Source organism: Lemur catta, chromosome 8, assembly GCF_020740605.2.
Source record: "Lemur catta isolate mLemCat1 chromosome 8, mLemCat1.pri, whole genome shotgun sequence".
Classification (NCBI taxonomy): domain Eukaryota; kingdom Metazoa; phylum Chordata; class Mammalia; order Primates; family Lemuridae; genus Lemur; species Lemur catta.
This window is the reverse complement of record NC_059135.1, coordinates 31,537,883-31,550,120: the sequence shown is the minus strand read 5'-3', so window position 1 is coordinate 31,550,120 and position 12,238 is coordinate 31,537,883. Positions and strand designations below refer to the sequence as shown.

The following is a 12,238-nucleotide window of genomic DNA, read 5'->3' as shown; positions in this document are numbered from 1 at the left end:
AAGAATCATGAGATTTGTATAACCGCTGTATGCCACCATCTTTGACAACTTCTGCTTGTCTTTAATCATGGTTTCCCAGACTCCTGTGTGAGATGAAGTTGATTTGCAAGTGATTTAAAGGCAGTCTTTATACTTACATAGAAAAACTTCAAATGTGTGGTTTGGGTGTTAAATTTCTCTGATGGGGAAAAGAAGAGCAAACAGCAGCTGCAGACCCAGCTCTTTACTGAGTCTCCCTCTTGGAGGTTCAGAAGGAAGCTGGTCCCCCCAGCCCAGCAGATGTGGGGTGTGAAAACCAGAAGCCACTGGTGGTTGCTGGGGAGCAGGTGCCGTGGGCCCTTTGTTTCACCCCTGGATGCACAGCGCTCCCCGGGAGGAGCACTTACGGGGCATGAGTATGGGTTTCGAAGGAAAAGAAAAGGAGTAGGGAGAATTAAGAAGGCAAAACTGTTTCTTTGTATTTCTTTTCTAAATGTACTGAACGACAAAGCCAGGGTGATGTTCACCTGCGCTCACCGATTCAGTGGGTGGGGCAGGATCTTCCTGAGGGGTCGGTGTCTGTTCCGGTTGGCCGGGGCCTGTGCCGTACCAGTTGTTAAGTACATCAAATATCAACTGGGTACAAAAACACGTCAAGTAAAGCACACAACATAATTAGGAGGCACATCTTCTTAATTTCCTTGACATTATTATTTACCATTAAAGCATTTTAGGGAAGATATAGTAAAACCCTACTTTTAGACCCCTGCGATACTAGGGTCTAAAAAATTTCAATTGCATAAAATGCAGTGTTGTGTTATTTCAAAGTAAATAAAATGAAGCCTTGTAATGCTGTTCAGCTAGCAGCCAGGAGGTCCAAGGGTCCAGCTGCACAATCCAAATCCAGGTGGACTCAGATCCGTTTGGCACTACCTTGTCTGCTCCAGCTTTAATATGGGGGGATGATTATGGATCCTGTGACTATCTGGGACCTCCTGGACCATGGCAGCAATTCCAGGAATCTCCTGGTTGGTTTGGGGATCTGCCTTCTCCATCCTCATTTGCCTGCCTTTCCCTCCCAGTCGTCCCTTTTGCCCCCTCTCCTCCCCAGACTGTGGGGACCTCAGTGTCCTCCTGACTCCTCCAGCCCTGTCACCACTTTAAGAAATGAGAGCTGTTCCCCAATGGCACAATAAATCAATTCAAGTTTTTTCAGGATGGATATTACAAGACTTTACTGTATCACCATTCATGTATGTGGAGCCTCAAGTTGCTCAAATAATGTGTCAGCTATTTAAGCCATTCTTTGTTACTTTTTCCTTTTAATGGAGTCTTTTTGTTTACTGTTTATGAAAGTTTATACATCTTTTTGGAAGAAAGAAGATATGTAAATTAATTTGGATGGTTATTAAAGACGTAGGTGTCTTCACCCATTCTAAGAGCCAAGACCCACAGAAGATCTTACTTTCATCTCTCAGATTGACCTTGTATTTATTTCAAGGGTCTGAGCTTGAATTATTCATATTACTTTCTCATTTGTTTCTCATTCTAGAACAACAAAAGAAAAAGAAGCAAGTCTAAGCAGCACCAAGGCAACAAAGATGCTAAAGACAAGGCGGAGAGGCCTGAAGCAGGGCCCCTGCAGCCGCAAGCGCCACAGATACAAAACGGCCACGTGAATGGCTGCGAGAAGGACAGCTCGTCCACTGACTCTGCCAACGAGAAACCAGCGCTGATCCCTCGTGAGAAAAAGATCTCGATACTCGAGGAACCCTCAAAGGCACTTCGTGGGGTCACAGGTCAGTGATGCTTAAGTAAAGTTGCTTAGGAAGACACAGAGGAAAAGAACACACAGGGAGATCCTTGGGGCAGTCGTTGACACTGTTGGTATTATTGGAAACGAAAGGTTGTTCTTCTTCAGGGTGCACGGCAAAGGAGGGGGCAGAGGCGGATGGAACAAGGCCAATGAATAAACGCTCCGTTCTAGCCCTACACTAAGTCAGAGGTTTTTGAAATGGAAATTCTACTTTAATGAAACGTTCTATATAGATACCTTTGCTGGAATTCACCTGGGTTAAGGGAAGAGTAATCACTGACAAAAGGAAATGCCACAAAATGTTTTCCTTTAGCAAGAGTAGACCAGATTGTTGTAACTCCTGGCATTTTGTATATGATATGACAAAACATAATCCTTTAGGGTGTTAGAAGCCGGAATGTTAATTTTTTGTGCTACCGATATACATTAATTAATCTATGAAAGGCTACTTCTTAATCCACCATTTGACCTAGGGTGCATCATTTCTTCTCTATGGTCTCATTTCCTTTCTGAAAAATAAGGATACTGTACTGAAATCTAGATCAATGGTTCTCAATACTATCTGACCCAATGCACCATTTTATAGCAAATCCTAAAATAAAATTTATACATAATATAACCTACCTAGAAACAAAATTTCAATAAAGTAAAAATATGAGAAGTTCAGGAATAACTATTAATACAATAGAAAGCCTGAAAAAGTGGCCAGATGTTCACATCCCCTTATAATGAGTCACTTTGCAGTTAAAAGAAGACAGACAGTAGTTAACTGGCTATTCTGGACACTGTTTCTTTGTGTTTGACTTGTGCAGTGAGAGCTCAGTCAGTATATTTATATGTGTGCATGGAATCACTGTGAAGGCAGCTGCTATAATTGCAGACCAAGGCGGGGTGGTGGGTGTCAGCTCCAATACCACGGCTGCTAGTGCAGTGGGCTGTGTGATTTTCCACATAGTGAAAAGCTCTTAGCCATGGTCCGAACACTCTTAGGAAGGTGTCCTGAGGAAATGCCATCTGCCCTTTATTTACACAATAGCTGAATCCTGGAAATCTAAGTAAATCCTGGAAATCCATAGTAAAACTGTCTAGGCTCACAGACTTATATATTTTTTAAACAATCATGAGTGTTCAGGAGGACATGAGAAGGTTCAGGACACAGGGCAATTCTGTTTTGCAGGACATTCCTGAGATTATAAGTCATCTGGCATGCCCCCCACACACACACATATGCAGTCTTTCTTGTAAGTTTTAAAATTGCTCCCTCAGTTTTTCAGAATGCCCCCTAAGAGGTGGTAGATCTCTTTGTAAGAACCACTATGCCAGTTGATCCCCAAAGTCCTTCTTTTAGTTCTAAAATCCTGAGTTTATTGAATCAGTGACTTTTTAAACTCCTCTTGTATTCAAAGCAGTGTGCTAGCTGCCACCATAGGTTTAGAGAAGGATGTGGTCTGGTCTAGGCCCTGAGGGAATCACATTCTGATACACTCGAAGGAAAGGCTATGGGCTTCCTGGCGAGTTTAAGGTTTGGGGAAGAGAGTGCCACATCTAACAAGCGATCCAGGGAGATTTCCTGAGAGCAATGGGTATTGAAGGCCCAAAAGACTCGTGGTGGTAGAAAGGACTTGGAGGGTTAGAGAGAAGTAAGGAGAACTTTTGTCAGCACCCTCATACGTTGCACACCTGCTGTATACGACGAGGCAGTGCCATCCTCTGACAAACCAATGAACAAGACACCGTCCCTGCCTAGGAAGAGTTCAGTCTAGCAGAAGAGACAGAGATGCAAACAGAAAATCTGTTTTGGTACATGGTGACATGTACCAAATCAGGGATACAGTGAGGAGGCATTAAATAACTGACACACTGGTAAGTTCTTAAATTGCTCACAGTCAAAGCACATTAATTATTTTCCAGAAACACATTTCCTAACAGCTCCATTAATAGTGTCATAATTCAGATCATCCTTATTTACTGTATGTGGTTTCTTAAAGCCAAACAATAACAACAACAAAAATAACCTATTTCATTTTGAATCCAAATTTTCCAGGAACTTTTTAATTCAATTTTTACTATCTACAATTTTGAGAATGTTTTGATTTATAGTCAGAGCAAGAGAAAGAAATTAAGTAATCGAGCAGCAGATTCCCAACTTTACTTGTTATTGCTTTCATGTGAATTACTTTCAAAATCTAATTACTCAAGTTGCTGTCTTGATATCAATCATAGACTAAAAGCCTAGTATGTATATATTTTCATTTGCTTATAATTTATGCTTTCTTCCTAAAACAATTTCAGTAACTCTATCAAGGATATGACGTTAGAGTAAGTGCAATGTAGAAGGGCTTCACTTCACAGTGGATAGCTGCCTTGAAAAATTCAGGACCCGCCAGGGGAGTTCTTCGTGCAAGGGGCTTCTGTAAACCCTAACATGAAACTTTCTGTGCAGAATCTTTTATTGCACCAAGAGCCATCCGAGCATCCCTTCCATTTTGTAAGTTTAGTGTGAAGGCCATTGAGGTATGTCAGTAGTATTTGTTTTTGTTTTTTTTAATTCCTGATCAAGTCGAAGTATTATTTGTTAATGTCACTAATTCACTACAAATCTCTGCACTTCATGTAAATTTTTCTGTTAAAGAATAAATGATGGTAATAGAAGGTGATTAGATGTTTTTTGCAAAAGGATGGGAATCGTCCTTGTTGACCATTAATTTCAGTAGTAGCCTGGTTGTTATGATCATAAATTTTAAAATGAGTTTATAACTGCAGTGGTTTCCCCTTATCCTTGGGGGATATGTTCCAAGACCTCCAGTGGATGCCTGAAACCATGTACACTGTTTTCTCCTATGTATACATACCTATGATAAAGTTTAATTTATAAATTAGGCACAGTAAGATATTAATAATAACTGATAATAAATAGAACAGTTATAGCAATATGTTATAATAAAAGTTATGTGAATGTGTGTGATCTCTTTCTCTCTGAAAATATCTCACTGTACTGTACTCATCCTTTTTCTTATTCTTGTAATGATACAAGATGGTAAAATGCCTGCATGATGAGATACCACGACAGTTGATCTGATAACCAAGACGGCCACTAACAGGCAGGTAGTAAACAGTGTGGACACTCTGGACAATTGGGTGATTGATGTGCTGGGTGGGCAGAGCGGGATAGCACAAGATGTCGTCACACCGCTCAGGACAGTGCGAAATTTAAAACTTATGAATTATTTATTTCTGGAATTTTCCATTTAATATTTTTGGACCTTCATGGACCATGGGTGACTGAAACTGCAGATAAGGAAGGGCTACTGTAGTTAGGTTTTCCTTCCCAAAGATAATGAAGGTTCATTGGGAAGTTGATGCCAAAACTATCAAATGGCTTTAAGATGCTTGTTGGATCTATCGGAAATCCTGAGACTTCTAATAGATATTTCACAGATCAGTGTTATGCCTTGGACACTCTGCACCCCCCATTTTGAGTACAACGTTGGAACTAGTCAGGATGAGCCTGAGACTTTATAGTTGTCTCTTCACTGTATAGCTGAGAAAAAAAAGGGAGGCTTCTGGGTTGAGAAGCTGAGAGGATGACCCTGTTTAACTCTCTGTAGTTTGCAAAAGCCTGACTCAAATCCATGTGATTTTATGCATGTAATAGAGAGTTACTGCAAATACCAGGGGCTCCCTAACTCCTACAAAAATGTATAATTGAAAAATTAGAAAAAAGTAATAATAACAATGTCGTATAATGATATTCTGTACTTGAGTGGGTTCACAGTGTGAGCCTAAAAGAAATCTCCAGGCTACTTACAGTGGAGCATTTATCAAGCTCTGCAATAATGAAACTGGCTCAACAAAGCCTGCCCTGAATGCCCCACTGGGCAGGAGGCTGGGAACATGGGCAATGCATGTTTTATCTTTTTATAACACCTTGACATTCACGATCTCTCTTTTTGAAAGTCTTAAACAGAATCATTTTCTGGTAGGGGAAAAGTTAGCTCTAAGATATATGCAGGTGGTTCAGGGGTGTTAGTGTGACTTCCTCCATGAAAAATAACCACCAAAAGCATCATCATTTCAGGCTGTAAATATAGCACTGTCAAGTGGGACAATGCTGTGTGTCAGCATATAGCTTAGAAGTTTAGGAGTATGTTTTAAGCCTGAGAGTAGTTTTTTTCTGTATTTCTGAATTTTTAATACCAGCTCAAATTGGCTCTTTTACTTAATCCAATCAAAATCATCCTGGGTTCAAATACAAAGTCAGGCAAGGAGCAGATCAAAATTTATTTTTACCAAAAGAAGTGCCAAGGGTGTTGTTTTTAGAAGGCCCTGTCTAAATGCCTACAGCGCATTATGACCTTAGGATCCAATTTTCCCAGATGTTCCTCCTTCTCTTTGTTTCCTGAGGCTGGTATTAGTAGGTGCTTGTTTGCATGTAGGCCAGAATAGGAGCTGCGAGTCCTCTATTGTCTTTCTCCCGCTGGACATAGGAAAGGAGCAGGCCTGTGGGCCACCCACAGCTGCACGAGGCAAACCCTGGGGCAGGGCTTTCCCTTTCTGCCGTTCCTCTTGGCGGCCCCAGCAGCCGTCCTGTGCAGCCCCTCATCCTGCAGAGCACCCTGGGAAGCAAGTCCTCTGGCCCCTGTCGCTTGTCTCAAACAGAAGGCTCCATGCTGTGTTTGCCGACCTTCACATGCAGGACTTTGCGGCCTGCCCTGTTGCTAGAGCAGGAGCAGCCCTGTCGTGCTGCCTTTACAATGCAGATTCTGTGCTCCAGCGTGGCACCAGCACAGGCTGCTTGCCTGTCCTCAAAGCGAAGAGAACCAAATGTGAGACACAGAGCCCTGGTATTTTAGGATGTTAGTTACTTGTCCCTCATTTGTGCTTCCCGTAAAAACAGCATTAACAGCAACCAAAGAACACCCCTCCACCGCTTCACAATATTTTTATAGTGTGAGGTTCCCGTTGGGGTTTCCAAGCAGATTTTTTTCACGTTTTTCATGCATGTGGCCCTAGCCTCAAGATTACATCCCCTGCTTCTCTAAGCCCTATATTGGACCAGAGGATTAGAAAAGATCAACAAGAAGAAAGCAGATAGCTTAAAACTTTAATCATAAAGCCAAACATGCATGTTCTAGGATTGCAGCAGTGCCAGCTCTCAAATGGAAGCAATATAATGTCGTAACTAAGAACCAGGGCTTTAGCATTAGACGTGTTTGGATTCAAATCTTGGCCTCATCACTTACTAGGTATGTGACTCTGGACACATTAACCAGTCTGTGTCTCACTTTCCTCATCTGCACAGTAAAAACTAGAACTCCACTTTGCAAGATTGTGGTGAGCAGTAAATGAGATATGTAAAGTGATTAGCACAGCATCTGGTGTAGAGTAAACCCTCATATCATTTATTTATCCACTGAGTAAATATTTTAAAGCATCTAACATGTACGAGGAATTCTTCTACAGGAAATGAACAAGACAAAGTTTTTGCTCTCATGGAGTTTACATTCTTTTGGGGGTAGGGAGAAGAGATGGACCCTAAGCCAGAATACAACTAAGTTACCAACATAATTATAGATCACAATAAATGTTATAAAGGCCATGTGTAAAAGGGCAACTGAGGACTCTGTGTGTGCAGCAACTTCAGATAAGGTCCTGCTGTGACATAAGTGTCTGTAGAGGTGACATTGAAGCTGAGATCCAGAGGCTTCAATTTAGGTTCTCTCACACCAGGTTATAGTGATCTGAACAGCCAATGTTTCATTTAAATTTCAGGTTTGGTAGCTCACGCCTGTAATTCTAGCACTCTGGGAGGCTGAGGTGGGAGGATAGTTTGAACTCAGAAGTTTGAGACCAGCCTGAGCAAGAGCCAGACCCTGTCTCCACTAAAAATAGAAAGAAATTAGCTGGACAACTAAAAATATATACAAAAAATTAGCCGGGCATGGTGGCACATGCCTGTAGTCCCAGCTACTCAGGAGACTGAGGCAGGAGGATTGCTTGAGCCCAGGAGTTTGAGGTTGCTGTGAGCTAGGCTGACGCCACGGCACTCTAACCTGGGCAACTGTCTCAAAAAAAAAAAAAAAAAAAAAAAGAACCTTAGCTGAAGCCCTTGTAGAATTATAACCATAGGTTTTTACTATTTTTTAAAATTAGTGATATAATACTTTATTAATACATTTAGCTGGTGTTAAGTACTATTATATGAACATGCATTTTTAAAGTTTTTATTTTAAAGCAGATAATTACTATTCTCACTCCTCTTGAATTATTATTTTAGCATCTAAATATTTGGCGTTACTCCCATTTATAGTTCTGCGTGGCTCAGCCTTAACCTCAGCTTCAACCGTGTCTGAACTGTTCAGGGCATATTAAGAGCAGCCTGAGATTACATTTCCAGTGACTTAGAGCCCTGCTTCCTTTCTCTGTCTATGACAAAGCAGGAAGAGGCAGAGAGACACTGGATGTAGTGACATGAGGGCAGAGGAAACATAAAACCCCTCAGGTATTTTTCTGTCACCCAGGCAGAGTGATACCCAGAGCCTTTCTCTTTCTCATTCGAAAACTACTTCTGCTGCAACTATATAGCAAAAACACAAAACTGCTCATCTCTGAACAGCTGATACCTTTATAACTTCCCACCCACACTTCGTTATGGTGATTTCAGTTACAAATGGACTTAATTAAATGGAATACATTCCTTACAAAGATCAAAGAGTTTCAAAAAATTTTTTTAATATTTTTGAACAAAGATTTAAATGGCTCTATTAAAATGCAATGAAAATTAAACCTGTTTTGCAGGGAAATAAGACAGTGAAACAAATCAAGTTAGCAGGCCTACCTTGCATCATTGACAGCTTAATCCATTGACTTTATTATCTATTACCTTTTAGTATAAATAAACCTATAAAGGTATTAATGACATATGAGATCTTGTAAATACAACGTAAACAAAACTAAAAGATTGATTGCAATCAGAAAGTTACCAGCTTCATGTCTTCTGACCTGCTCAAGCTTCATAGGATTTGAATGAGATAATAAAGTCTATCTGTATTTGATAAAGAAATTATGAAGAGGCAGAACTGACATGTCTGCTGCATAAACCTATCTGTTTTGTCTCTGTTCCAAAGTTACTGGTTCCCCTGAATAATTGCTAATCACCCTGTCATGTAGAGATAGAAGAATGATGAAACTTGCAAATCAAGGTATATGTAACTGTCATGTGAAGAGTTTCCTTGAGGATTCTGCACTAGACCATTATTCTGTAACATCTTAATAGAGTTATCTTTACTCACTGCCCCCATTTCTTCACCTCCCTCTCACTTGTCACCTATTGGTTATGGTTCACAGCCCCATCTCTCCAAAGAAACTGCTCCCTCTCAGTGTGCCAGTGGCCTCCGTGTTGTAGAATCCAGCAGACATTTCTCAACCCTCACTTTATCTTTTCCTTTCGGCAGTACTCAACGTTGTTGACCACTCTACCCTTAACCACTCTGTCTTTTCCCTTTGGTTTCTACAACATGGCACTCTCCAAATTTTCCCCCTCTGTCTTTATTGCTTCATGTCTGTTCCTTTTGAGGGTCATTGTTCTTTACCGGGCTGTTCATTTGCTGAACCTCATCCAGGCTTGATTGGTCCCAAGTCCTTCATCATCTAAAGCTATACTCTCTCCTTAGATCATTTCAACCATGTCCAAGCTTTAATCATGTAAGATGGCTCACAAACTCATCTTCCCAGCCCAGGCTTATACTCTGAACTCCAGAGTCTTATGTGACATTTTAACGTACTTCGACAAACTCATGCTCAAAATAAACTTATGGTTTCCCTTCCCAGTTTTGGCTGTCTTTAGTGTTCCTGACCCTAGTGCACCATTATGCAATTGTGCAAGCCAGAAATCTGGGCATGAGTCACAACATCTCCCTCTCTCTCACCCGCCTCATCCAGCCCATCACCACGTGCTGTTGATTCTCATTTCCATGTATTTCTAGAATCCATCCATTCTCACAGTCTCTATCTCTGCCTTCCCACTGAAACCGCCATCCTCACTTGACTGTGCTGCTACAGTGGTTCACTCATCATCTCTGAGCTACCCTTGTTCCTCTGTAAATCATTCTCTATCCTGTAATCTTTTCAAAACACAGATCTGATGTCTTACGATAAAGACCAAAAGGCTTGCCCTGGCCTGCTGGCCCAGTGGAGTCAGGCCACCGAGTCCTGCTCCAGCCCCACTGCAAGGTGGGCCCCTTCTTGCTCTCTCTGTTCTAGCTATTTGGTCTCTTGAGATCAGCCCCTCATACTGGCCCCTCATGACCGTCAAGGTCAAGTCAGGAGACAGAAGCCATACTGGTTATTTGAATGAGAGAAATGTGACATAAAGAATTGTTAACTAAAACAATGGGAGCTGATTAACTACTAAAAGGGGTAAATGAGGACCCTAAGATGTCTAGACATGGCAAGCCAGCAATTATGATCTATTTTTATGGTGAGAAACTAAGGACTGGGAAAAGCTACCCACCCAAGACTGAGATTCTGACCTCATCCCGGAAGGTGTGTGGTTACGAGAGGAAAGTGCCGCCTTGTGGTGGTGAAGAGACTTGTCAAAGGGTGTGGATGAGCCGTTCTCAAGAAGCTAAGGCTGCCTGAGGGTGTGGATAGGCGGGACCTGCTCCCAGCCACTGCTAGTGGTGGGAGAGGAGGGAGGGCAACATGGCATTTCTTTATCAGTTTTTTCCGGATAGAACTACTTTACAATATTTAAGTTATTTGTCATCAGGTGATGTGCTTTACTGAAATTACATGCGTATAAGGGACCAGGAAACCATCTTAACTCAATGGGCTAAAAGAATTATTTTAGAACTACTCTATATTTAATACATTCCTTGAAGTTAGATTTGAATTTTATGCTGCATACTTCATTCTACTTAAAAGTACATCAAGCTTTCACTAAAAAGTAAAAACTAAAGAGAAAAAAGAGTTTTCAGAAACTTTCATTTTTGAATATATACCTGGCTTTTCATATGTTATGAAAATCTTTGAATCCAAGTTCATATATTTCTCCCAAGAAGAGAGTTTGTTTGCTTCAGTGCTGTTAACAAAAGCAACCATTACAGTTCATTGATTGTGTGAAATAAATCAAATCAAAGACAAGTATGTATATTGATACCAAGATTCAGTGACAAGAAAGTTGATAGTTTTTCATGTCGGCAAGAGTTAAATGTGAGAACAATTACATGTATCCCAGCTGAGTGTAAATGGGCACAACTTGATTGAAAAATAATTTGGCAAAGCATATCAAGAACTTTGCAAGAAAAAGAAAGGCATGAATTTATATCTTCTTCATCACAAACCCCATGAATTTATAGTAAAAAGAATTTTAAATGTAGAAATCCATAATAATGAAGAAAATGAACAAGAGGGCATTGATTTCTATAAGAGGGAAAGTAGATGGAAGAGGATTGACTGATGAATCAGAGTATGGGAAGCTGCAGCATAGCATGCAGAGGGAGGGAGCTTTGACTGGGAACTGGGGAAGCTCTAGATTCAGCAGAAAGGATAGAAGGCAAGCTTAAGAAGAGAGGTATAAAGCAGAGAAATTAAATGAAAGTATTTTAAGGAAAAATCTACTAGCCCCTTCCCACCTCTTCTACCCTGCAACTTGTTCTGTTAGATACCTAACATTTATCTTTAAGGCAAAACAGGAAGACTAAAAGTCAGCCAAGACGGGGAAGGGAGATCATCAGTTTGTTTTGAGCAATAGGATGTGGTAATGCGCTGGATATGGGGGGTGACAGAGAGGGAGATGTTGTGACTGATGCCCAGATTTCTGGCTTGCACAATTGCATAGATGGTATACTGGGATCAGGAACACTAAAAGACAGCCAGTACCAGGAAAGGAGATCATGAGTTTGTTTTAAGCAAAATGGGGGAAGGGAGTGGAGAGTGATCTACTGCTACTTTAATAACCTGTAGAACTAAAGTCAAAAATCTTTGGAGGAAAATAAAAAGATATAGAGTTCTTCAATGTTATCATCCACAATGTTCAGTACCCAATTTAAAAAATTAGTAGACATGGCAAGAAGCAGGAAAATGTAACCTATAATGAAGAGAAAGATTAGTCATTAGAAACAGACCGTTGATAACCCAGAAGTTGGAATTAGCAGACAAGGATTGCTGATTATAAATATGTTAATAATTTTACAGGAAAAAAAAGATGGATATAATAGATTAAGAGAAGGAAAATTTCAGGACTGAGGAAAAGAAAGAAATGGAAACCAGAGAACTAAAAATTAGTACAATATCTGATTTTTTTTTAAGTCACCAGATGTACTTAACATAGTTTGGACAATAAAGAAGAAAGAATCAGTCAGCTTGAAGACAGGTCAAAAGAAACTATTCAAACTGAAGAATAGAGAGAAAAAAATAAAAAATTAAAAGATTAAAACAAAC

The 12,238-nt window shown here is 40.5% G+C and overlaps 1 protein-coding gene across 8 annotated transcripts in view; it reads left to right on the top strand.

Annotated features, from left to right (window-relative positions):
• Nucleotides 1–12,238, top strand: part of SPATS2L (spermatogenesis associated serine rich 2 like) — a 151,047-nt gene that overhangs the window by 100,128 nt on the left and 38,681 nt on the right. For all 8 annotated transcript variants that reach the window (XM_045559802.1, XM_045559795.1, XM_045559798.1 and 5 more), the window contains one exon: nucleotides 1,532–1,778. In XM_045559802.1, the coding sequence (XP_045415758.1) occupies nucleotides 1,532–1,778 (247 nt within the window). The remainder of the gene's footprint in view (nucleotides 1–1,531; nucleotides 1,779–12,238) is intronic.